This window comes from Lipomyces oligophaga, assembly GCF_038497815.1.
Source record: "Lipomyces oligophaga strain CBS 7107 unplaced genomic scaffold V1516scaffold_4, whole genome shotgun sequence".
Classification (NCBI taxonomy): Eukaryota; Fungi; Ascomycota; class Lipomycetes; order Lipomycetales; family Lipomycetaceae; genus Lipomyces; species [Lipomyces] oligophaga.
The window spans coordinates 1,321,289-1,344,624 of NW_027117788.1; the positions used below are offsets into that span (position 1 = coordinate 1,321,289).

The following is a 23,336-nucleotide window of genomic DNA, read 5'->3' on the forward strand; positions in this document are numbered from 1 at the left end:
TGTATTACGATCGCTCAAAAAAATTAAATTGTTGTGCCAGGGCATCAGCCAGCATTTCATGGTCGACTTCAGAACTGTCTACCAGTTCCTTGTATTTACTGGCTGACGGTGTACATCCATTTTGTGCATAATACACGCACTCATTGTAACGATGTACTTCGTCTACAAGCGAGCTCGCTGCTCGCCCGACGGACTCAATCTGTGATTCACTGCCGAGTACAGAGTTTTCCCGGCCTTGGCCCAAGGTGCTATATGAGCTCCTCTTGGTTATTGATGGAATATAGCCAGATACGTAGGAATACTGCGATGGGAAACCTGTCATGCATATATTACCTAATAATGGCCAATATCCCGAATTTGTATTCGCGGGCGCTACTTCAGAATGGCAGACCTTCCGAATTTTATTTTTAATGCTTCCTGCTCCATCCAACGTCGCGTACGCAGGAAATGAAACGTAGTCTTCGGATGACTGCTTCTTTTTGAAAAGGTTTGTCCATCGAAACTGATGATCTTGGTCTTCAATCTCAGTTGTTCGTAATCTTTCATCATTTGATGGCTCCAGCACTTCCTGGATGACAGCCTGTTGCGCTGACTCCAAATTCAAGAGAGGGTTCATAACAGGCGCAGGTGCTTCGTGATCCTGAGTCCTCACAGGCACAGATACTGGCTCGGGAGAGGTATCTATCGAAGATATATCGCATTCAGAGGATAAACTAGTATATGAATCGCTGCTATCTGTCTCCGAAGCTGCTAAAGCATACTCGCTTGTTGTCGTTAAGGTCGATAAGTCACCGACTTCAATATCAATTCCAGGCTCTTCTATCGGGTTCTGAATATGTTCCGTCCCCTTGTCTGTTTGCAATGTTGCAGAAACAAACAGCCTAGGCGGTGACGACTGGTTAACTCGCCAGATGGAAGACCAAAGATTCTGTGACATGCTTTGCAGTCTGGTTATAGGAGTATGCTTACGTGCTCCCCTTGAGTCCGTCCAATTTGATTCAGATTGGAGCAATGTCTGCGAATTTGGAGAAGCTACTTCATCATATCTTTTCATTGTTTCCTTAAGCGACTTCGATACATCAGAAACAGTGGATAAGTCATGAAGAGACGGCCTTTCTGCGATGGCAGTCTCTGCTTCACTCTTCGATACAGCTCTACTAACAGCCACAGGCGACGGTTTTAGACCTGAAGGCATCAAGGTCAGATTCGAAGTCCGTCGCCGTAATACAGGCATTGACTTCTCTGGTCTTAAAACATGAACTATTTCCTTCTGCGGTGAACCAAATTCGGTGCTTCGAACCCTGTGGATTGTACAACCCGTATTCGATCGAACTGTCTGATAGAAATCTTGATCGGAAGTAAAATTATATTTCCTCCGAAGTGCTAACTGCTTTTCTTCCAATGAAATTTTGGACTTGTCTTCTGTCGGTACCTCATTTCCTTCATGGTGAAGGAACTTCGCTGTTGAAATTTTTGACTTCTCACTCCTTTTCAATGATCTTTTGGCTTTGTGCTTGGGTAAAATGGATTGAGTGGTTTCTTGTTGAACCAGCGCCGATTTCTCCGCCGACGAGGAAACCTCGAGATCTGTCTTCTTGTTTGAAGTAGTCTTACACGAAGGCTGCACTAGTCCCCGAAAATAAGTATTGGTTTCTTGTGCGTTCAGTGATTGCGTACACTGATCACTGAACGACTCAGTTGGGGGAGAGTTAAGCGAAGAACTTCGAGAGTCTTGAGCAGTGTTAGGTGACGGAGGTGCTAGTGGTATAAACCTGTCTATTTGAAACCTTGATCTCTCACGAGAGAGTCTCTTCTGTTGTTTGGAAACTCGACTCTGGTCGGATCGATTTTCCTTACCCAACATAGGATCTATCGATAGCTTAAGCTGACATGGAGATTGTAGCGAACGCCGGTTACAACTTGAAGTGCGGTGATGCTTGAACGATTGATCGCTCTCACGGAACACAGACATTGATCCGAGTCCGTTAGGACTTCTAGTTGCAGATCGAATGGCAGTTGGTGGTGGTGGTGGTGGTGGAACGTTGATCGGCGTCGAAGCTAGTTGATGTCTCATGCCAGGCACGGAAGTTTCGATACAGTAGATGCTTGTAGGACTTCGCAGACTATCAACCGACTCTTCATCTGAGGTTTCTATTTCTGAACAAAGCTCATCGATGAGAATTTCAAATCGGTTTAACCTCGAGGTAATACTGGCTGAGCGACAGAGCTGTTGTTGCGGAGCTGGAGAAAGTGGCCGAACTGGTTGTTCGTGCTGTAGGGCAGGAAGAGAAGAAGGCGGTGAAATGGGAGAAGGTCGCAAAGGCAACTTGGAATGAGTGATAGGCTGCTTCAGGTCACTAATCAAATCGAGTGATTCACCGGAGCCAGAGGTTATATTATGCAGTTTATCTCCAAAGTCCGGGACAGGAATCTCTTTACCTAGTAGCCGCTCAACCAGACTCTCAGATGCAATGAGAGAAGAGTTCAGTTCATGAATGCGCTAAATTAAAATTAAACCTCTTCTAATAAATATAAGTAAACAAACATACTCGATAAAGTTCTTTATTTTCTGCAGTTGCGATTATGTTTTCCTCCTTGAGCTGAGCAGCTTTGGCCTCGAGCGAGTTGATTCGGATGAGCATTAGATCTGGATCATCCTCAAGCATTATTGCGATCGATTTCCAGTTTGTTTAGCGAACCTCAGATGACAATGGCCCTCGGTTGATGCTTTGACTGAAAGAAAATGCAGGCCGGAAGCAAGAGGGAGGAGGACTCAGTAATCGTGGTTTGCGATCCCTCGACGAGATCTTCAGCGATTATTTGATCCACGGCAGATATTAGAGATAAAAGAGAAAGTCAGATTGCGCAAACTATTGTGCCCATTAATTTGTCCGAAATTTAGACAGTGCCGATAACGTAGACAAAATAGAATAGGAATAATATTCAAGATTTTCTATAGAGCAGAGACAGAGAAAAGTAGAAGAGAGCAAGAGTAGAATACCAGTACGTATACACAGACCCTCGGCGATCTTGTATCGCTCTTCGTTTCTCTGTTGTTGTTTTCTCTTGTCCAGATTGCTCTCTCTGGTACTTGCGTTGTTTTTCAGTCTTTCAGTCTGTTTATACGGTACTATGGCAATACAAGGTCTGTTCGTTCGGAAGCCTATTTACTAGTGGGTCGAAGCCTTGACGAGGAGAATGACTACCATTACGGACGCCCAGGAATGTCACGAAATTATCAATTCGTTCCTTTCGGTCATTTTATTAAAAAAAACGAGACAAAGCCCGTAAAAGCACTATAATTTTCTGCCCGTTTTTTTCCTCGTCTGTTTTTGTTGTTTTTTGGCTTTCGCACTCCATGTTTGTTTACATTTAAGCCGCCGCACGTGAGCCGCTAGTCCCTCTCGGGCACTCAAAGTGGTCTGTCTCATGACTGAGAAGGGAGCCTACAGGACGGTGAAGAGTTTAAATGCCTAAATATGCCAGAAAAATAAGAGAAATATGGTAAAAATACGGAATGCGAAATTATTCAAACCCTCGTCGATTTTAAATTGCAAAATTGTTCAATTGTATGTGCGGGAGATAGAGAGAGCTGCGTAGGCCAAATCCGGTTGCTTGGGAAACCAGCAAAACAAAGATCGCTCAAGTCGGCTCTGTCCGTACTTATTATTGCACTTTATTATAACCACAACAAACAGTAGCCTTGATTAATTAGAGTATGCACTTGCCAAGGTGGAGTATATCTACGTCTCTACTCGTTTCATCTCTATTACCAGAAACTAGCGCTCTAACCTTTGCCTTCAGGGTCTTAAAAGGTACATAAACCACCAGTCCGGTCGAAACAAAATCAACTGCGACGAAAAGTCGACGTCTTGATGTCTTGTACACCCCTATGCGAAATCTTCTACATCAACACCAAACTCTGTCTAGTTTCTGCTGAATAACAATAATATATATCTACTCTTCCTCTGAGAGCTGAACGGTCTATTTTCTCAACATTCCCAAAACAACAAATCAATGAAGAAATAGCCAACCACACCAACGAACCCAATACATGAATGAATAAAAAAAAGGGAAATAATTCAATGTAATTGAAATGAAATAAAAGGATGAAATCTAAAAAAGGAATTCCTGCAAGAGAAATTGATTCAAAATAATACACTTTGCCTTGTGTTCTCTCGCATGATCATTAATGTAAATGAATAGTGATGCTCGAAATGAACGGAAAAAACGAAAAACAAAACCCCTCCGGTCTCCATTAAACCACGTACTTAGTCCGAATTGATTGAATATAGTAACGCTTACTCCATGTAAGGGTAGTCGCCATATCCCTCGGCAAATTCAGGACGAAGGTCACTCCGCATGGGCTGGATAAGAGGGTGGAGCTGGCCTGGAGAAATGTTAGCACAATTGCTCACTGTGCCATCACATAACAAATTGGCAATAACGATATATTGCAAAAGACAAAGGATGGTACTTACTAAGGTAGGTAAGAGCCCACATCATGTAGCACATAGCAAGTGTAAGAATGATGCTGCTTCTCCAGACACTATTCTATAGTTAGACGATATATATTTTATATAACGATGATATGAAAACATACGTCTGGTTGTCGCCCTTGGGGGTAAGGAACCAAGTGCCGACAGACAGTCCGACAATAGCAATCAAAACGTAGATAACTTCCAATCTAATAGCTGTTAGTTATGCTTCATGCTTGATGTGAAGATTAAAGCGGTGATGTGAACGTAAGTAATAGCACTCGATTTAAGTATGACAAGTCCTAATAGCAAATAATTCCCAGTAGATTGAGTCTTGTAGTAATATGCCAGCATCTCGAAACCAGATATTGAAGCGTGATATTAAAGCGCTAGCATGAACGTAATATTTTCCACTCCAAAAATGACCTCCATATTAACACTCAAATAAACCAATTTCTAGCAAAGTTCGATCCGTGCTTGCACCTCAGTTTAACGATAGTGACAAATTTTCAAACTAATCGTCCATAGATCTGTACACCTCTATCGAACGCGCAAAATCCTTGAACCAAAGTATCATTAGAATATTGCAATATATTTGAATCATCTTTCCTCATTAATCGCAACAAGAAATAAAAAAATCCTTATCTGCGCGACACTCCATACGGTCGTGTTCACTCCACTTCACCGAGCGGGTACGTCTTCCATCGAGCATCACAATCCGTATCTCATCACCGCTGACCAAAATAAATCAAAATGAACTTACCCGCTCGACATTTTGTATATTGTATCGTAAAAAACAAGAACTCGTCGTCTGAAGGGAAATCGTAAAACCGTAAGAGAAATCTAAGCAAAGTAAAGGGATAGAGATTCCGTGTGCGAGGCGGTTCTCTGCAAGCGCTCGTCCATCTTCGGATTGGGCGCACTGCTATGGCCGGTCACGAGATTAAACTCCTATGAATTTCTTTTATAAGTAATTTATATTCCTATTACGGTAATTTTCTCATAGTACTAATCCATTTAAGGATTAGTGCACAAGATAATGTCTGCGTCTATTGGCCGTCTCCTTATCTGGCCGGCCGAGCCCATACCCTGTTCTCAGTTGTGCACATATGGTGCGCAGAATCTGGAATTTTATCACGTGACTAATTTCTTCATCACCGCGAATTACTTAGCCTACTCGCTACGCGTCTTAAATTATCCGATTATGAACCAATGAAGGAATGAGCTATCTTTTCTGGCGGTCGTTGGAGGATTTGCGTTTTCTTTCTTGCTATGCAGTGGCTCCGCGATCGTCAATTTCGCCAACTGGGCCAGCGGGGCAAATTTTCAGGCGTCGATCTATTGTTCGTCCTAGGCCTGTAATTAGACATGTAACACTGTCGAATCTTGATCCGAGACGCGTTTTACAAGATTTCGTTGTGATAGGATGTACACCTTCGTATCCATTTTATTTGATCACGCTGCGAATTCCTAAGCCGACGGATTTTCTTACCGCTGGGCTTTCATCAAGTCCATACGATGGATCGCCCCTGGGATCCAAGAGTGCTCACCATGGATCAGGTGTTGTCTATTATTGGCGAATATCGTTACCGACTTTTCAGATCGACTATATGCGTCCGCCTTTAATTCGATATCCTACTGTAGCCGATAGTTTTACGAAACTTGGCGTGCTTGCCGCTACTAGTGCCTGGTCGCTTACGGAAGACATGCTGATCCAAGTTCTATATCGCTGTGACGTAGCAGATCTAGACCAACTACAGCTGTCACCTAGTTTACGAACTTTGCATTCAGAAGTGCTTGAGATTCGAGTCGGTGATATAGTGCGTTTATCTGTAAGAGCTGGTATGGGAGAATTCAGCTACGTTAGCTCCGTGTTGGAGGAAGTCAATTTTAACTACTTCTTTTCTGACAGTTTGATTGCAATTCCTTTGCGTTCTCGGGTCATCATATATCGGCCGGACAAATCTTTCCGATCCGAATTATTTTCAGCTAAACGTAGTCCCTATTGGCGAGAAGCTGAGGAAGATGATATGGAGATTTTGGTGCATACTTCGAATTCAACTCCATCACTCTCACTTATCGATTTAGACTTATACTTGATTGACACTTATCCTTCGCGCTTTTCTGTAGCTCAGGTAGGATCTACTACCGGAATAAGACTAAAGGTCCCTAGGTTCAAAGATTTCGCGACTCGAGGACTTTATGCCTGCTCCTCAGGGTTCAAGCTGGCCTTTGGTGCACTCGATCCTGATCATGGTTTATTTGTGGCTTGTATATTAGCTCTCGATATCTCTACTGAACAGATATTCTTAGAGAAAATTTATAGATCTGATGTCAGAGTATTTAAGGCTCGGCTCAAAAATTCGAGTGAACGTTTTACCGCTCTAAATTTACTTAGCTCGGCAATGAAGAACAAAAAATTTTGTCAAGTAAGTTATTCAAGAAGAAAGAACGTGTATCGAAATATCAAACAGTTCAAAACATATATGCAAGGTCTGGATAGTTTGACTAGGATCGAATTCGAAGAACTTGATCTCGTGTTGGAAAGTTGAGACTATTTTTGTTAATTTTGCATTTAAGGCGTTTAAGTGGTCAGGGATTCATTGTGCTGTTAATAATATTTAATTGTGAAAATTTACTTCGGCTCTGGGTTTTCGAGTCTTATAAAGCATGCCACGAATTTATCACCGTGATTCCTCTCTACTTTTTTGCCTTCTTCAGTATCGGTTGTCATGATCCGCACACAAGCATCGGTAGCTTCCCAATCTTTAGAGAGACGTCTAAACATTGGATGTTCTTCTAAATGCTTGACCATCCATTCATGAAGATCTTTGACGTCTGTGATTGTATAAGCGATTCCTCCGGGACGAAGTAAGTATGCGTATTCCGAAGCAAGTGTAGATCTAGACCACAGTAAGAATTATTCGGTAGAATATAACCAGACCATGCGTTCAACTCACGTAATAATACGAGCTTTATGCTTCCGCGCTTTGAAATGAGGGTCCGGGAAACAAAAAAACATTTTCTCGAGTTGTCCTTTGTGAAAGAAATTTGGAAGAAATTTCATTGCATTCGCACGCAGAACTGCAATATTATTGTATTTCGGTTCACCTGCATGTTGCTGTCTTAGCGCGATAATTCTATCCTCCACGTATTGAGTTACTTGGACTCTGATCTCCATTCCCAGAATCAACTTGTCCTGGAATTCAGGAGCCAACGATACAAGTAATCCACCAAATCCACAGCCAACATCGACAATGGAAACTTTTTTTTCAATATTTAACGTAGATTCAGATCCGAACACTGCAGGGTATAATTTGGACCAGTCCATATTGTCTGGACTCTTTGGGCTGAATTGTTAAAATAGTGAGCAAGCGATATGGAATTGTAGGGAAATACTGACTATTCTAGTAGATGGTCTGAAAATGGGTTGGAATGCGCTCTCTGTCGGTAGTACTTTTTCTACTCATTTTCAATTAGCATCACTATGAAAGTCTGATAATATACATATGTCTCACTTTAGGAAGTTTTGCGACAGTCTGCTCGCTATATTCTTCAAACACCGCTGATTTCAGTTCCTGTCGTTTTTCCTTCTGTGATTGACGATAGTCTGTACGTTTTCGTTTGCCAATTAAATTTGTCTGTAATTTAACATCCCCAGATAATGTCTTATCGATGTCAATATGATTATTTTGATCCATAATTGATAGCCTCTATAAGAAAGTAATCGGCTCAATTCGAATTTTGTTTCACGGTTTCGGCGAGGTTAGGACCTTTAAATTTCTATTGCAAGCCGCGATCAAACTCCCAAAGGAATATTTTTGATATCCTTGCTGTAGATGCTCGAAAGCTTCAATCAAAACTTAGTCTTGATAGTCTTGATTGTCTGCAATTCCGAAATAAAAGTCTGCAGAATATGCCGAACTCGCTCATTTGTTTCCTGAGATATGCACAACCATCTAAAAATGCGATTTTCATATCGGTCGTGGCCCTCAACACTAGTACAGCTGCTCGATTCTACAGCTCGAAACAACAACCTAGAAATATCGAATATGCTCCGTCAAATATCAACAAAAATGCTCGAAGCAAAACTTGGCCTGTGAAGAAATATGAGGGGAGATTAAGCACTTCACCAAGTTATCCTATAAGAAGAAGTCGGAAGGCTGAACTGCCACCGACCAATGAACTCGTATGCCTATGTCCTATTTCAAGATACCGTTTATACTAAAATCCAGATCCACGCGTTTCGCGAGGAGCTAAGAATAGGAAATCTGAACTCGCTTTGGCCACTGTATTCTCAGATCCGCGAATCTGAGCCAACCATGAAAGATTTCACTGATCGGGATATGTACCAGTTTGTGAAAGTTTTGTTCAGCAGGATGCGGTTCGACGTGCATCATAAATCAAAATTGGAACTTAATCAAGGCACAGAGCGTGATCGGAATCCTGCATATAATGTGTATTTGATGAAACTTCAGGAACTGATTTCTGACTTCAAGAAAGGCACGCTGTTTTCGAACGGTGGTATAGTACTCTATTTACTTTGCTGTTTAAAGGAGATTGGTGCATATCGAGATGCAAAAGACTTTTGGGATTGGATAATTTTGACTGACCCTCAAATGACCTCTTGCAAGTCCAGTTATGGGCCGATGCTTCAGATATATGCAGATTCTCCACTTGATGACCCAACAGGATTTGATGCAACTGAGGTCTCCGCGCCAGTTCTATCTGAGGACGAGATCCGCCGCAGGAAGTTACTCATTTGTCGCGAATTATGGTACGAATATCTCGAGCGGTCGGATGGTGATTTGCGTGGCTTTGTGCCGATTGCCATGATCTATTCATGCTCACTATTAGGCGATCTTTCGCTTGCCCGGCAGATTTGGTCTCAGTGGGATTCTATAAACGGTCAAGACAAGTCGCGGGCGTCTCGAGCAGTTTCGTATTTTGTATGGAACCGCTACGATTTTCCCGTTGCTGCAGAATTTTTCAAGCTAGCAATTGACCGGAAACTGGTCCTAGTACTTGGATCAGTGGATATATTCATTCGCCATGCCATGGCTGCTCGGATGGATATGATGCAGATTTTCGACATGATCAATAATTACTATAATGCGGTCGACTGGCCCATCAATACATATGCGACCGCTTTGGTAGTGTTTATCAAGGAGTTTTTTAAGCGTCATCGCCGACTAACCGCCGACTCTGTTGTCCAATTCGAAATAATTCTGCAGAACTTATACTCAATCCCCAATTTACCCACGCCTGTGTTCAACACGATTCTCCATAGTTCTGTACGTTACTGGAACGATGAAACTGTGTTTACGAAAATCCTCGACGGCGCCCTAGTCTCTGGCCTCAAGCCGTCTGTCGTCACTTACCGAATCCTCGTTTCCGCGCAAGCCCATTTCCACAACCGTAAGGCCGTTTACGACGTCTGGAGCTTGCTCGTCAAAGCTCAGAAGGAACTAGCGAATGATCCAAAGTCGTGGGAAAGAAATCTCATCTGTCTGCGCGAGTCGACGAGAATCATCAAAGACCCTGTATTCTTTTATCAGCAGCTGTCCGAATACGCAGACTTTTTGCCTGCGGATTCTGTTCTAGATCCTAACAATCCGAACGTCGGCGAAATCGCTGAATATGACCAGCTCAACTCCGACATGGAATCTCGCGACCATCGTCCATAAACTTGTCTCTTGGCCTTCTCTTGTACATAGCATTCTGAGAAAAATGTATCGTCATCCAAGATCCACACTTAACCTCTTATAGTCAGGACGCTTTGCTTTCGTGGTATATCAAAAACAAAAAAACACCACTCCAAAATTATATTAAAACTAAAGACACCAGGAAAGCAAGAATACAAAAGACAACGTAAAAATACATCAGTCTGCCGGAGCAGTATTTAATTGATTGACAAATCCCGCATTCCATTAATACTATCACGTAATGTTGAATCTCCGATTTCTTCGCCGTCTTGTGTCGATGTAGTTGTATGTGATTCACTACTATGAGGAGTTAAAGACATGCGTAGTTCTTCTGCTCGCGCTTCCATAGCAAGTGCGTTCAGTTCTCTAGCTTTGGCTAATGACACCGTAGGAGTAGAATATGAAGAAATTACAGGTTCTTCTGCAGTTAGTATAATCCAGCATATATTAATTCACAGCAAGGATAACTTACGACTATCGTCCCGATCAATAGTAGCTCTGATTAATGCTCTCATCCATAACCGCATATCTTCCCACGTATCGACGGCAAAATAATGCACCTTTGGAGCAGTGAAGACCACTCCCTTTCGTGACCCTGCTGATGGCGGAACAAGTTTAAAACAATAACGACCAGTGGAAGCCGTGTAAAACGATAAAAATTTATCTTCAGCACTGTCGGCTGGGACAACTTTGTGCGCGGTGATATCAATCAAGCCTTTCTCTTTCTGGTCATCCTTTGAACTGAAATATGATAACCGTGTCCCATGGAGAATGAAAAACCGATTCTTCCACACGCCAACACTGCTATTTCCACGCTTATACATCCAACCGAAATGATCCGCAGAAGCAGAAGACTGTGTAGGCGAAACATTCTTCAGTCCTTCCGTAAATGCTGAGGTGTTTTGTTTTGTAAGTTTCTTGGGCTTCGCATACGTTGCTGAAGCAGACCTCAGAGTACTGGCTGCTTTTTCTTCGTGTGAGAGTGTCGTCAAGCGACTAATGGGATCTGTATGTGTTCTCTTCGGCGATGACTGAACATTACGGCCCTTAAGCGCTCGAGAATTCAGATTACCATTGTTCTCTTGACTAAGATTAGAAAGATCAGGACTGATCGGTGTGTTCTCTGAATTCAACCTGGATGCACCTGATTGCGGATATTTGTCTGGATAGTGTGGGTCTCCCATGGGAATGATCTTCTCTTCCGGAACCAGATCAGGGTTAATTAATGATCTATATTGTTGTTGATACATCTCCTTCTTAGTCGGTGCCGAGGGCGAGCTGACTGAACTAGCAGACTGCGAAGCAGTGCTGGGGTCAACAGATGAATCCTCATAAGGTTCCGATTCAAATTGCTGCTGGTTCAAATCAGGAGTTTGCGGGAAGCTCGTTGTTGATCTAGCCGAGGTGCTAACCGATTCTCTGTAGACTGGATTAACCAAGGAAACATTTGAATCTCGATATCCTTGGGTATCCTGTGACACCACAGAAGCTCTAAATGATTGATTATTGGTAAACACAATAGTATCATCAGCATTTTCTGCTGATTCAGGAAATTCATCTTCGATTGGGCTATTAGTGGAATTTAATTCCTCTGCGGAGAGCATCCGTTGATTAATGGGGATCAATGGCGAGACTTGTTGGACAGGAGGAGATTGCGCTGCAGATTGTTGACCTGGAGATTGAGGCAGCTGCCAATTACGATCGAAAGAAGGCATGCCAGAATGATGTTTACCGTCCATTGGTGAATCAAGTACATGCGAGGGCTGGTCCAGCATTCGAACTGGCTCGTTACTCGCGACTCGGGATCGACGGTCGCCAGTATCAACAGGATATGGCTGATAATTATATGCTGAGGAGGGTGAAACTTGCGGAAAGGTGTTGGAGGAACGTAACACAGGCGTGACTTCGTAAGATGCTTGAGGAGCTTTCCTCAGACTTATTTCGGTTAGATGAAAGTAAATGGAAATATCAAAATTACACACCTGTCAATAACTTTATTAACTTGGAAACGAGTACCAAAACTAGCGATTTCTAACTCTTTAAGCAATGCTAAATCCAGTTCTAGAAGGATGTTGCCAGTGATTTTGTGTTCGATAAATTTAGAGCACACGTCTGAATCAAAACCTTGCAAAGCAAAATATCGAGAAACTTCGGTTGGCGTCCACAGTGAGACGTTTGTGGCAGAATTCATTTGAGAAGTTGCAGACTGGATATGCAGAGCATCTTCGACATCATTAAAAGCATCGTAGACGGACGAGTGATTTGCGGGACTCGAGTTCTGCAAAGGGTCGGAGCGTCCGATGAGTCCTGAAGGTGTAAGCCCAGTAGGAGAAGACATTATGGGAGAGTGGACTGAAGTAGTCACAACGGGAGACGCCGAGGGACTGACCACAGGAGAAGGAATGCCAGGAGATGAAGTTGCCGGAGCATTGGAAATGGGAGCGGCCTGAGCCAAACCAGGATGGGGAATTGTGTCGTCTGCAGGAAGTGAGGTTGTGTAGTCTTTTGGGAATAATCCCGAAGCGTTCGTGGAAAGATTTAGACCCTATATACCTGTTAGAAGGAGAGCAAGAGATACCCCAGCTGTAATATTACAAAACATACCATGTACCAGCCATCTTGGAACTCGTCATCAGTTTCGATCACAACGATTCTGTCTCCACGCTGAAGCAAGAGTTCGTCTGCTGTGCGCGGCGCGAACGCATGCACTGCGACCCTATATAGGGGAGCGCTGTCTGAAAGACCAGAGCCATTCATGATGTGTTTTGAGCTGATTCAGTTAAATAGATGCGTTGTCTTGCAGACAGTAAAGATTGAAATCAAAAAGAAGAGAGAAAGAATGTCAGAAGATAAAAACAAGTAGAATTGTACACGCGAACAGACGCGGAGAAGGAGTCGAACAATCTCGCAGAGCAGAGAAGATCGACGGAAACAGCCGATTTAGGTAGGCAGAATTCCAGCTAAGACTCGGACGGACTGTTATCAACTGATCAATTCAGTAAACACACCAATCGCGAGTAGTACAAGCACAGAAAAGACAGTTTCGGGCTCTTATGGATTAGTCTCGCACCTCTGTGGGAAAAAGCAGAAGCAGAATCATGTCGCAGGTTGTTGTGCCCTGACGATAAAAAAAACAATGGCTGAACTGTGTCATGAGTTTATTCTGGGTATGAAATAGCCCAATTTTGTCGCTCTATGATCAGTATAATTTTGCCCATAACTACGCATCAGCTGATGGGGTACGGTGATCCGGATTGGGAGAATTGACAGTAGTATACAGACTGAAGGGTATATTCTGGACCTCGTACCTAAGTCAAGGTTTTGGTATCGAGATTTTATGTCGTTTGCTTGTGATAATTTGAACTGCATCTGAAGTATATTAACTTGCCAGCTCCTATAGTACGATTGATTTTTTTGTTACCAGCAAGCAAGCAGTTTTTGATTGCAATGGGGAAATTTTCGCCTTCGAAGATTGTCGTCCACGTCCCGTCGGTCATCAAAGAGCCATTCAATATTCCGACGCCTGGCTGCAAATTAAGGACCTGGACAGTTCGCGATAACTACAAGCGATATACCGCTGCTGCCGCTGAGCCGGAGAGAAGAGCATTGAAATATATTCAGTACAATTCTACACTTCCGACTGCTGTCCGGTTACAGGCTCAGATGAAATTGGCTACGATGCCTGGAAACGTGAGAACTACGGGGGTCAAGAACCGATGTATAGAGACCGGCAAGAGCCGAGGTGTTATTTCTAAACTCAAGCTATGCAGAGTATGTTTCTACTTTGCGTGTTTTATATTCCTACATAGTCTAACTGCGCCAGTATCAATTAAAATATCTCGCCGACCGCGGAGAGTTGCCTGGCATCAAGCGTGCCTCATGGTAATCTAATCTGCATTTCTTTCTTTGTAAATATTTCATAGTTATATATTCATATTACTACATTGTTACTCCAAACGGTAGTTTCTTGCTTGAGCTTTCGGAAGCCACTATTTGCTTGCTTAACTCCTCTTCCTTGGCTGCTTCTTCTTCTCTGCCCAGTTTCTACCTAACGTCAGCAGCACTTTCATCATAAAAGAAATCTACTTACTCTCAGAATTTTGGCTTTCGTCAATACAGCAGTCTTGCAAACTTGTTCACACGATTTCGTTCTCATCGCACAGCCAGCGGAATCCTTATATGCCTGATGGGCCCAATCTAATGCGTCCTGTCTCATTCCCAAGTCCCATAGCAGTTCTGACACATAATATCGGTATTTCGCCTCGTCTTCCGCATCCACGACGTATGGCGAGATCTTCATATCAGACGAAGAATCTTCAATCAGTTTTAAAATAGCTAGATAAATTGGTAAAGCACGCCTCGATTTCCCCTGTTGAGCGTACAACAGCGCGAGCTCGCTTGCGGCCACCACGAATTCGCGAGAGCTAGTATCGATCTGCTGGTAGCAATGAAGAGCAATGTCCTCTGCGACAGAAATACTGCCATCTAAAGAATCAATGTGATATTTCACCTTAGTATCATGTCCACACGCAGACATTATCGCCATCTTGAAGTACTTCTCGGCATTCTTCATATCGCCTCTGTAGTTTGCAATTCGGCCCAAGTCGATACATAGTAAAGAAACATGATGATCTAATCTGCGATGTATTGATAATCCTTTCAAACAAACATCGTGAGCATCATCTAACTTATCTTGGTCTGCAAAAATTCGTCCGCAAATGGCATAGATATACACGATTCCAGAGACATATACATCATCTCTATTACTAAAATCTGGCACAGGCAAGCGCAACACATCCTCTTCAGAACACTCAATTCCTTGCTCACGAAATAACCCAACCAAAATTTTTTTTGCAAAATGAAAAATATAGTCATCGTCTGACTTGTATTTTGTGCATGTCATAAGTTGTCGGTAGTCGTTTTTCTGGGGTAATGGCCAACTAGCTGGAGCGGGATCATAACTTTCTGCATCGCGATATACAAGCAGCCAAGGAAGTACCTGAGCAAAGAGAATTGATGCGCCAAAAATACCAATTCCAAATCTCGCATATTTCATAGCTAATATCTTGTTAGGAAGCGAGATACTAATCTATATTACTCTGTCGCCCAACCTTGAATAGTTCTTCGAGAGCGAGGAACAAAGTACTTGTAGAACTGTTGCGGTATTGGCTTGTACAGCAAATGGAACTTTCGGCTATGTGACAAGTGATAACTCGGAGCCAAAAAAGTGACTCGGGCAGAAGCTCGGCCTGCAAATTGAGAAGATATTCGCTGCATTACTGTCGTGTTCTCAATTAGCTATAGTATAGACCGTCATGTGCAATTAAATCGCAAGTGTAGTAAGTAGTAGTGCGGAACTCTCCCAATGTCACCCAAAGTTCTGTGTCTCGTGCAGCTTTTTCAGCCAAAAGGAACCAGTCGGGAGTATTGAAGCACCGCGCTACTGTCACCCATCTCGTTAGCCTGGGAATTCCTGGACGAAAATCGCTAATTCGTTCAGTCAACATAGCATTCAGCAAGCATGGTGCCCTCGCCAGCTCAGACAGCCGTGTTTAAACGACCAGTGTCTCGAACAGGCCACGCACCTGTTCCTATTCAGTCGTTCCGTCGACGGCGGCCAGCTGTCGACGAGTCAACGGCTGAAGAGCAGGAACCCGCAAATGAAGCTCCAGCTTTGACACAGCTTTCGAGTCAGATTTCTAGCGAGGTTTCGACTGAATCAGCAGAAAGCTGCTCCACTGGTGCAATTGAAAATTCTAACGTTAATACTCAGAGAATTCCAGAGAACGAAAATGCGACAGAAACGCAGGATGATGTTCAACCAGCTACACTACCAGGTCTCAAGGACATAGCAAGCCATAAAGCCAGTGACTCGAATATGCGAACAAGTAAAGCGCCGACACCTCTAAAGTTTCTAGCTGGCAAAGTGAAATCAACTTCATCTGTCAAAAATACTTTAAACAAAGCAGCAGAAATTCAGCCAAGCGCAACACTTTCGAAGGCGACAATATCTGCCAAAGTGCTAGCAAATACTACGCCAGAGACCGAGCAGAAGCCAATTTCAGTTCTACTCACTTCGCAAACTTTGCCTAGATCTCATAGGGGACGTCAAATTCGAGCTGTTTCTCCCGAAAATAGCATGGAATTACGAATTGACGAAGAAAATGTGACAATGTCCGATCTTTGCAATGACTGGCATATCGGCAAGATCTCGTCGAAATACGAAGAGATCAAGAAAATAGAGGATGATAAGAAAAAAATAGCACAGAAAAAGCTGGGGAAGAAAAAGCTGCGTGAAAAGGGACTTCCAGTTTCGGATGATGAAGATAGCGAGATTAAACTAGATGACGATAATGAGTATCGGCCGTTTTCGTTGGATGGCGATGAACCAAAGTCCTCTAAACGAGTTAAGCCTGAGCAGAGAGACTCTATGAACTCAGATGGAACGACGTCGGAGAAAGGACAGTGAGTAATTTTGTAGGCCTTGATTTGGCTCAGATCTGACTTTGATCTTAGTCCCCAACTACAAATATCCGGCGGTAGAATTGATATCGTACCCTCTTCTCTTCAACGTAATTGGCATGAAGACAACCAAACGGAAGGAACTGAAGTACGAGAAAAGGTAGAATCTAGTTCACTACATCACGTTGTTACTAGTGCCAGTTGGTCTCGTCGAGAAAAGTCTGAGCGATGGAATCAGACGGAAACAGAGCTATTTTATAATGGACTGTCGATGTGGGGTACAGATTTTGGAATGATTGCGCAGATGTTTATTGGTCGAAGTCGAAGACAGATTAAAAATAAGTTCAACTCGGAAGAGAGAAAAAATCCTGCTCATGTCAGGGCGGCCTTGAATCGAACTATTCCTGTGGATTTAGAGAAAATGGGACAGTTAGGAGCTTCAATTTCGAAACAGAACGACTTAAGTGAAAATATTATTGGCAATGAACAGACTCAAGAGACTGAAGAGTTGGAATACAATGATCAGCAGACCAAAGAAGTCGATGGATCTCACGAGCAGCCTATGACTGAGCTTCCGGCCACTGAGTCAGTCTTGGTAGGCCAATCTAAGCCTGTAGAGATGAAGTCTGGTGAGACCGAGTTTGTAGAGGTTTTTGAAAATAAATCTGTGACCACAAACACATCAGAAGATGTTACGGCTACGGATAATGATATGGAAGCTGTCGAGCTAGACCAAGACGAACTAATGCCAATAAGACAAAGCAAAAGAATACGGGTTCAAAAGAGAAAGCTCCGAGAATAGTGAAAATTATTATTACGTTTTTTTGTATGAGTAATATGGTATTTTGGTATGGCGTCTGTATTAATTGAAAGTATTCTGTGATCCGTTAGATCTTCAAGATAGTACCCAACTGTAATATCAATAGAATAACTGAGGCGACTCCCAACCTTCCAAGAAAGTAGTCATCGGCAAACTTTATTCGAAAATCATTAGAGATATCCAAATACCAGCCGGAAATGAAACCGCGAAAACCAAAACCAAGAAGAGGAATTGGAAATACTTCGTTGCCCAAAAAATCTCAGGCGAAGAGGGCCAAAGTCGGGAAGCCAAAACATCACGCGAAATCCAATGCGCAGCTTCTGGTCACAAACAAACTTGACTTCTATGCGCACCATGAGAATATCTTACTTGTTGGAGAAGGTATGCCTTATGTTATTTATAACGCTTATTGATAATAGATTACTGAAGTAAAATTATTAGGGGATTTTTCTTTCACCAAAGCGTTGCTAGAGCCTCCGCATTCTCTGGCGGCTTCTAGATTGACAACCTCAGTATTGGATTCAAAGGAAGAATTGCTTGAAAAATATCCGGACACTGCTCAAGAAAATGTAACTTTTCTCGAAACATACCGAAGCAAAATGACTTCATCTGCAGAAGTTGCTGATGATGACTATGAAGGATTTTCGGACAATGACAATGACAGCAACGACAACGACAACATCACTGAAACTTTTTCAAAGCCAGATAAAGTTCATATTCTATATAAAGTAGATGCGACTGCGCTTACTAAATCGAAATATATCAGGAAACGGAAATTTGACTGCTGCGTATTTAACTTTCCCCACACAGGAAGTGGGATTACGGATCAAGATCGCAATATTTTGAAAAATCAAGGTAAATTACATAATTTATAGTGCCATCTATTCCAGTTTAACATTTCTCAAGAGTTGCTAGTCGGTTTCCTAAAGTCTGTGTCAGAAATACTCAATCCCAATGGCCTTGTAGTAATTTCTCTTTTCGAAGGTTCTCCATATTCTCTATGGGATATAAAAGGACTTGCAAAAGCAGGAGGATTTGAAAGTATACGTAGTGGCAAGTTCATTTGGCAAAATTATCCATCTTATAACCATAGGAAAACCTCCGGCATTGGAGACACTACTAAAAAATCGAGTGAACGAGACGCGCGCATGTTTATTTTCAAAAAGTTCATGAGGGAAATGAAGACACCAAAACCAGAAACGTCGCACACCAACGATAGCTCAGACTCAGATGAAGAATAATCTAAATCAAAGTGCAACTTATTTAAAACATTAACTTCCCGTATAATCCCCTTTAAACACCAGGCCTTGCAATATGCATCAAAAAAAGCTGAAATATAATAACTTTCGACACAAAAAATTAGGTCGGAAATACACGATGTAGCGCGCTTTCATCCCATTCATCGCCAGTCGACGGATCGATGATTCGACCAGATTGAAGCCCTGCCTTCTTGGCAGCGGCAAGTAACGCCTCCTTACCAAATATTCTACCATTCGGCAACATCACTGGGTCCGGGGCAACAAAACTCCGGACGTGATGCGCATAGGGTAATGGCTTTGCAAGTTCGCCGAGCTCAGGCGAACATATCGGACAAAGAGGAACTTTATATCCTGCAAATATCTTTACTGATTGATCCCCCGTTTTACAGCTCGGGGTTTTCAACGCAGAAAGACCTGCCGACAGAGTGATCTGAAGAAGGGAAGGTTTCGTCAGTCCGTACATGGAGTAGTATGTGGTAACAAACAAGTCCGCCAAATAATTCCATCGAGACAGAGAAAATAAATCCTGAATAATATTAGATTTCGAACAACAATAAATTAAGAATACTGAATGCTGTCACCTTATACGGATTGTCTAGCTCAGGGGTGGGAGGAAAAGCTAACAGGCCTGCTGCCTTCAAAACCTGGTCCGCATGATTATCTGTCATAGGTACCAGATACTTGCGATAATAAGATATAGCATCGAGCATCCGGCCCTCGCGTACATGTTGTATATACTGCTGTAGGCGGATTTCAAATTCGAGGTGACTTGAAACTTTCTTCATGGTGCTCTTGTTCTCCTGGCACCACGTAAGACCTAGCTCTGTGTGACCCTCACGTAGTGATTGCTCAATTAATTTGCACTTTTGCAAAACTTCAAAATCAACAAGTGGCTATGACTAAAGTTATTACATCTGAAATCAATATTTTCACTCTTTATATTTACCTCTAGGTCCGGATTTGACTTCACTATCAGATGAGCTGAATCTAAGAAACCCTGACGCAGCATATCATCCACAAGCAATCGTTGCAATCGAGTTTTGTTCCAAGAATCATAATGCTCACTTTCAAGACCATCGATTGTATAGAGCTCCTGAAGATGTGCAACTCTTGCTTTGGACTTTCGTACCAAACTGTCCTCACGATGTTTGAGCTCGCCTATCTTGCGCTTAAGTGTCTGAAGCCGATCAATCATGACATCGATCTGCCTCACAGAGTCCGCACTACTTGCTTGGTCATTCTCAGCCATCAATTGCGCCTCACTCGCAGCATTCTTTATAAAGGCAACATCTCTCTCGATCAATTTCTGCGATGATTTGAAATTTTGTCTCATCAACTGGTAAGGGAGCTTCAACAGTCCCTGCTCCTTTACAGTGAGATAAGTCAGTTGACCAGCTTTAAATTGCTCCAGAAATCTACTTACCAATAAGAGATGATTCTCTGGATTAAAGTCCTTCGACATGTTGTATCAAAACAGCTGAACTGTCGCGTTTTCTTGCGCTAGCTCTAAAGAACGATAGAACCAAGATCCGCCTAGAAATACTGCGTAAGTAGTGTGCAGACTAAACAGCAGTATATCGCTGATGGGTAAATATGTGTTATTTGAAGGGGTTAGTTCTAGTGTGCCGATACTACCGCACTTGCAGTAGCCCGAGTCAAATTTCTCCAACGACTTCCCCAATTTTATCAAAAGAGCAACGGAAGCAAATCACGTCTATTGTCTGTATCATAAATTCTCTTTTTGCTTTTACAGAGTGGTGATTGCAAAATCATGTTTAGTTAAACACTCAAGGCAAGCCACTTTGTTCATCTAATGCTGGGAGTTAGGCCCTGAGCGTGGGGTTCGTTACTTTTGGGAGATTCAAGTTCTGCGATGTCATTCTTAGTGGATCCATATTTCATTTAAGTGATGGTTTTCTGCTTAGTACGAACAACGAGCTTTTGATCTGAGTGTAGACCATCAGATCTAGACAATTAACCTACACTACCCAATTCTTTCAAGCAAAATCTATTACAAAAAGTGCAAGAAATGCAAATTACCAATTAGGACCGAATGGAGATCAATTTCAAACAGCTAGAACACTAAGACGTTTCTCATGATGATCTTGGCTTTCTGTTACGCCATATTATAAAGTTATAAGCGAACTATTTGAACCTTAGTTTCTCTGCCGCAAGATCCTTTACAAGACGAAATCTATTCTTGGATTGAAGATAATCAGAGCTAGTGCTAATTTGAATGGGCTTCTGGTAAACAAATATGAATCTGGTAATAGTAGTTCAAATTCAAGATCATGATTGACATAGGAACTATTTTATAGAGAACTTTCCAGAACCACCTGATCTGCAAGCAGAAAGATTTTTCTAGTCTAGCTGATTTTTCGAATCATTGTGAATTAGACATTAGTTCAAAGCTTGATACCATTTCTATCGGATTTCTAAAAACCTTTTAGATGAGTGACTGGCAAATAGTGCGACAAGCGATGAAAACATCCGTAGGCAATAAGTAAGCCAAGTGTCAAATAAATTGTAAGACTGGCAGTTTGCAAATTGTCTACGAATAATTAGCGGTCTGGTAGGGTTTGAGTACACGCACTAACAGTCTTCAGTTGGAATAATATGATTAGGTCAGGCTTGTTTTAAAATACCAGAATGATTGGAATTATTGATGTAACATAAAAGCTTTAAGAAATATTAGTTGCAGCTCGGCTAAAGATTTTAATAGGTAAGTGCTTTTGAATGTTGTAATTGGCAAGATTCATTTCGACCCTTACGCGACAGACAGAAAACACGCGTCTTGTCTAGCTAGACACGTGATTCTCAGCACCAAAAGATTCCAGCGAACATACTTATTGAATGTAACGAAATTATCGCAATGGCGAGGCCAAATAGACAGATACAATCATACACGATTTAAACGGAAGTCATATTCCCAATTTAAGCTGGGCCTTTAGAAATCTGGAGAAAATGGCGGCGCAGTTTGCGGTAACAATAGCATCTGGGAATAGGCTCAGAGACTGGGCACGAAGTTTGAATGCTTTAAGTCGTGTTTCTGATACGATCTTGCTTGACGTGAAAAATGAAGAGGTAGGAATTGTAATGGTACCATGAATAGAGGATTAGGAGACTAATTATTGCCTTAGATTGACATCTGCTGTACGAATGCTACGCGATCTGTGTTCGCGCAGATTCAAATATCCAAGGAGTTTTTTGATAAGTACATAATCAAGAAGAGTGGAAAATATAATTCATCTCAATCGATTAATAACCACGGTGACCGTGTTTGTATTGAAGTGCAAACACGATTTCTGGTCACGATATTCCGAAAACATGAAAAAGACGTGAATGTCGAGAAATGCGACGTTAGATTGGATAATACTCATAAGGAAAGTAGATTGGTAGTTCAATTCCATTGTCGATATGGTAAGTTTCATATCTCAAAGGTGCTAGAATAAATGGAGTCTCATAATATTGAAAGGAATTACAAAAACCTACCGCATGGGGTACGAAAGTGCGAAGCCATACAAGGTTCTTCACTCTGCCGACGACTACGCCAACACGTTTGAAATCAAAGCCACGATATTACGGGATTATGTTGAACACACCTCAAGCCGTGCGGAAGCGTTCAGTATGCAATTCACTCCAGACCAAGTCGTTCTTACGAGTTTTACGGAGGCAGCAGTAAAAGACCAAGAAATTCTAAAACAGCCGTTGCAGACTTCGATTCATCTGGATAGCGTCGAATTTGATCACGTATTTGCTGATGACGAAGCCGGCACCGCGTTCAGTTTGAAGGAATTTCGTGTGAGTTAATTTTCGTCTGTTTTCTTCGGTTTCTAATTTTACTAGGCCCTTGTTGCATTGGCTCAGGGTCTCGACGCTGATATTCGAGGATCGTTTGGCGAGCCGACTATGCCTATTGTTTTTGAATTTGAAATTGGAGCAATAAAGGCGACTTTTTTGTTATTCACAGCGGCTGTTGGTGATACTAATAACGCCACAACTCTGCCAACACGCAAATCCAGACCGGAGTTGACAAGCAGAGTTTACTCTTACGAATATCCGGTGAAGAGTACGGTCAAAGACACACCAGCAATTGCAGACCATCTTCAATTACTTTCAACGCAGAGCCCGATCCGCCAGTTCCTATTTAATGCCGAGAATGCACAATGTCCATTGCCTGCTCGGAAGCGACAAAGAACAGAGTCGCACACAACTCATTCTCAATCGTCAGCTGTTACTTCTCCATCGCAAATCGCACAACATGATGATGAAAAAACGACGGAGATTCGAGACGAGTCGTTACATTTACCTCTACCGCCGCCAATACTTCCTCGATTGCCTTTCGTGGCCCCGTTTAAAATCAACAATCAAATATCGGAGAGTTCAACTACATCTGACAATCGTAATCTTGCTCGTTCAACTTCTCGGTCGTCTACGCACCAATCAACTGATTTTTCAGACTTAAGAGTTGTATGGGGTGAAGAAGGAGGGCACAAAAACAGCCATGAGCAAATACTTCCCTCACAAGATTACTCCCAAGATGAAACGCAGATTCAAGACAATTCCAATGATACAGGCGACATGCAGGCTCAGAAAACCTCGACAACCCGAC

General features: G+C 42.4%; 12 protein-coding genes across 12 annotated transcripts; 6 read left to right on the top strand and 6 right to left on the bottom strand.

Moving 5' to 3' along the window:
* Positions 1–4: 4 nt before the first annotated feature.
* Positions 5–2,666, bottom strand: V1516DRAFT_664570 (uncharacterized protein; the record flags this gene model as incomplete). Its single annotated transcript, XM_066920607.1, has 2 exons — positions 5–2,500; positions 2,550–2,666. 2 exons carry the CDS (start codon positions 2,664–2,666, stop codon positions 5–7), a joined length of 2,613 nt encoding a protein of 870 aa, XP_066777651.1.
* Positions 2,667–4,301: 1,635 nt separating this feature from the next.
* On the bottom strand, positions 4,302–5,252 carry V1516DRAFT_664571 (ATP synthase subunit H-domain-containing protein; the record flags this gene model as incomplete). Its single annotated transcript, XM_066920608.1, has 4 exons — positions 4,302–4,390; positions 4,482–4,549; positions 4,604–4,687; positions 5,242–5,252. 4 exons carry the CDS (start codon positions 5,250–5,252, stop codon positions 4,302–4,304), a joined length of 252 nt encoding a protein of 83 aa, XP_066777652.1.
* Positions 5,253–5,677: 425 nt separating this feature from the next.
* On the top strand, positions 5,678–7,257 carry V1516DRAFT_675895 (uncharacterized protein). The gene has a single exon (XM_066922322.1). The coding sequence runs from the start codon at positions 5,699–5,701 to the stop codon at positions 7,028–7,030; it is 1,332 nt and encodes a 443-aa protein (XP_066777653.1). The 5' UTR covers positions 5,678–5,698; the 3' UTR covers positions 7,031–7,257.
* On the bottom strand, positions 6,897–8,585 carry V1516DRAFT_675897 (putative methyltransferase-domain-containing protein). The gene is made up of 4 exons (XM_066922323.1): positions 7,997–8,585; positions 7,882–7,940; positions 7,439–7,828; positions 6,897–7,381 (listed from the first exon to the last, which is right to left on the bottom strand). Exons 1-4 carry the CDS (start codon positions 8,177–8,179, stop codon positions 7,114–7,116), a joined length of 900 nt encoding a protein of 299 aa, XP_066777654.1. The 5' UTR covers positions 8,180–8,585; the 3' UTR covers positions 6,897–7,113.
* Positions 8,316–10,374, top strand: V1516DRAFT_675900 (uncharacterized protein). The gene is made up of 2 exons (XM_066922324.1): positions 8,316–8,667; positions 8,714–10,374. The coding sequence occupies exons 1-2, from the start codon at positions 8,395–8,397 to the stop codon at positions 10,163–10,165; spliced, it is 1,725 nt and encodes a 574-aa protein (XP_066777655.1). The 5' UTR covers positions 8,316–8,394; the 3' UTR covers positions 10,166–10,374.
* Positions 10,375–10,380: 6 nt separating this feature from the next.
* V1516DRAFT_707586 (uncharacterized protein) lies at positions 10,381–13,251 on the bottom strand (the record flags this gene model as incomplete). The annotated part of the gene is made up of 4 exons (XM_066924179.1): positions 12,788–13,251; positions 12,166–12,728; positions 10,656–12,118; positions 10,381–10,604 (listed from the first exon to the last, which is right to left on the bottom strand). The coding sequence occupies exons 1-4, from the start codon at positions 12,938–12,940 to the stop codon at positions 10,381–10,383; spliced, it is 2,403 nt and encodes an 800-aa protein (XP_066777656.1). The 5' UTR covers positions 12,941–13,251.
* A 300-nt stretch (positions 13,252–13,551) lies between these two features.
* On the top strand, positions 13,552–14,313 carry V1516DRAFT_638335 (mitochondrial 37S ribosomal uS14m domain-containing protein). The gene is made up of 2 exons (XM_066920065.1): positions 13,552–13,954; positions 14,007–14,313. Exons 1-2 carry the CDS (start codon positions 13,631–13,633, stop codon positions 14,067–14,069), a joined length of 387 nt encoding a protein of 128 aa, XP_066777657.1. The 5' UTR covers positions 13,552–13,630; the 3' UTR covers positions 14,070–14,313.
* On the bottom strand, positions 14,111–15,492 carry V1516DRAFT_675909 (uncharacterized protein). The gene is made up of 2 exons (XM_066922325.1): positions 14,274–15,492; positions 14,111–14,227 (listed from the first exon to the last, which is right to left on the bottom strand). Exons 1-2 carry the CDS (start codon positions 15,237–15,239, stop codon positions 14,123–14,125), a joined length of 1,071 nt encoding a protein of 356 aa, XP_066777658.1. The 5' UTR covers positions 15,240–15,492; the 3' UTR covers positions 14,111–14,122.
* Positions 15,493–15,650: 158 nt separating this feature from the next.
* On the top strand, positions 15,651–17,535 carry V1516DRAFT_675910 (uncharacterized protein). Its single transcript, XM_066922326.1, has 2 exons — positions 15,651–16,648; positions 16,700–17,535. The coding sequence occupies exons 1-2, from the start codon at positions 15,705–15,707 to the stop codon at positions 17,445–17,447; spliced, it is 1,692 nt and encodes a 563-aa protein (XP_066777659.1). The 5' UTR covers positions 15,651–15,704; the 3' UTR covers positions 17,448–17,535.
* A 72-nt stretch (positions 17,536–17,607) lies between these two features.
* V1516DRAFT_675913 (uncharacterized protein) lies at positions 17,608–18,740 on the top strand. The gene is made up of 3 exons (XM_066922327.1): positions 17,608–17,846; positions 17,907–18,320; positions 18,372–18,740. The coding sequence occupies exons 1-3, from the start codon at positions 17,663–17,665 to the stop codon at positions 18,704–18,706; spliced, it is 933 nt and encodes a 310-aa protein (XP_066777660.1). The 5' UTR covers positions 17,608–17,662; the 3' UTR covers positions 18,707–18,740.
* Positions 18,741–18,824: 84 nt separating this feature from the next.
* On the bottom strand, positions 18,825–20,186 carry V1516DRAFT_623683 (CTLH/CRA C-terminal to lish motif domain-containing protein; the record flags this gene model as incomplete). Its single annotated transcript, XM_066919632.1, has 3 exons — positions 18,825–19,250; positions 19,306–19,617; positions 19,671–20,186. 3 exons carry the CDS (start codon positions 20,184–20,186, stop codon positions 18,825–18,827), a joined length of 1,254 nt encoding a protein of 417 aa, XP_066777661.1.
* Positions 20,187–21,688: 1,502 nt separating this feature from the next.
* On the top strand, positions 21,689–22,699 carry V1516DRAFT_623588 (Rad9/Ddc1; the record flags this gene model as incomplete). Its single annotated transcript, XM_066919629.1, has 4 exons — positions 21,689–21,808; positions 21,865–22,144; positions 22,200–22,525; positions 22,571–22,699. Coding segments are annotated over 4 exons (855 nt in total), but the record flags the coding sequence as incomplete, so codon positions are not given.
* Between the last annotated feature and the right edge of the window lie 637 nt (positions 22,700–23,336).

What these genes read in the sequence shown, in the direction of transcription:
- V1516DRAFT_675909 (XM_066922325.1), bottom strand. Translation starts at nt 15,239, where the DNA reads ATGAAATATGCGAGATTTGGAATTGGTATTTTTGGCGCATCAATTCTC. An exon ending in CGAAAGCCAAAATTCTGAGA is followed by an intron (nt 14,228 to 14,273) that starts GTAAGTAGATTT and finishes GACGTTAGGTAG; the next exon opens with AAACTGGGCAGAGAAGAAGA.
- V1516DRAFT_675900 (XM_066922324.1), top strand. Translation starts at nt 8,395, where the DNA reads ATGCCGAACTCGCTCATTTGTTTCCTGAGATATGCACAACCATCTAAA. An exon ending in TGCCACCGACCAATGAACTC is followed by an intron (nt 8,668 to 8,713) that starts GTATGCCTATGT and finishes ACTAAAATCCAG; the next exon opens with ATCCACGCGTTTCGCGAGGA.
- V1516DRAFT_675895 (XM_066922322.1), top strand. Translation starts at nt 5,699, where the DNA reads ATGAGCTATCTTTTCTGGCGGTCGTTGGAGGATTTGCGTTTTCTTTCT.
- V1516DRAFT_675897 (XM_066922323.1), bottom strand. Translation starts at nt 8,179, where the DNA reads ATGGATCAAAATAATCATATTGACATCGATAAGACATTATCTGGGGAT. An exon ending in TCAGACCATCTACTAGAATA is followed by an intron (nt 7,829 to 7,881) that starts GTCAGTATTTCC and finishes TTAACAATTCAG; the next exon opens with CCCAAAGAGTCCAGACAATA. An exon ending in CATAAAGCTCGTATTATTAC is followed by an intron (nt 7,382 to 7,438) that starts GTGAGTTGAACG and finishes ACTGTGGTCTAG; the next exon opens with ATCTACACTTGCTTCGGAAT.
- V1516DRAFT_675910 (XM_066922326.1), top strand. Translation starts at nt 15,705, where the DNA reads ATGGTGCCCTCGCCAGCTCAGACAGCCGTGTTTAAACGACCAGTGTCT. An exon ending in ACGACGTCGGAGAAAGGACA is followed by an intron (nt 16,649 to 16,699) that starts GTGAGTAATTTT and finishes CTTTGATCTTAG; the next exon opens with TCCCCAACTACAAATATCCG.
- V1516DRAFT_675913 (XM_066922327.1), top strand. Translation starts at nt 17,663, where the DNA reads ATGAAACCGCGAAAACCAAAACCAAGAAGAGGAATTGGAAATACTTCG. An exon ending in TATCTTACTTGTTGGAGAAG is followed by an intron (nt 17,847 to 17,906) that starts GTATGCCTTATG and finishes TAAAATTATTAG; the next exon opens with GGGATTTTTCTTTCACCAAA. An exon ending in CAATATTTTGAAAAATCAAG is followed by an intron (nt 18,321 to 18,371) that starts GTAAATTACATA and finishes ACATTTCTCAAG; the next exon opens with AGTTGCTAGTCGGTTTCCTA.
- V1516DRAFT_638335 (XM_066920065.1), top strand. Translation starts at nt 13,631, where the DNA reads ATGGGGAAATTTTCGCCTTCGAAGATTGTCGTCCACGTCCCGTCGGTC. An exon ending in CTAAACTCAAGCTATGCAGA is followed by an intron (nt 13,955 to 14,006) that starts GTATGTTTCTAC and finishes TAACTGCGCCAG; the next exon opens with TATCAATTAAAATATCTCGC.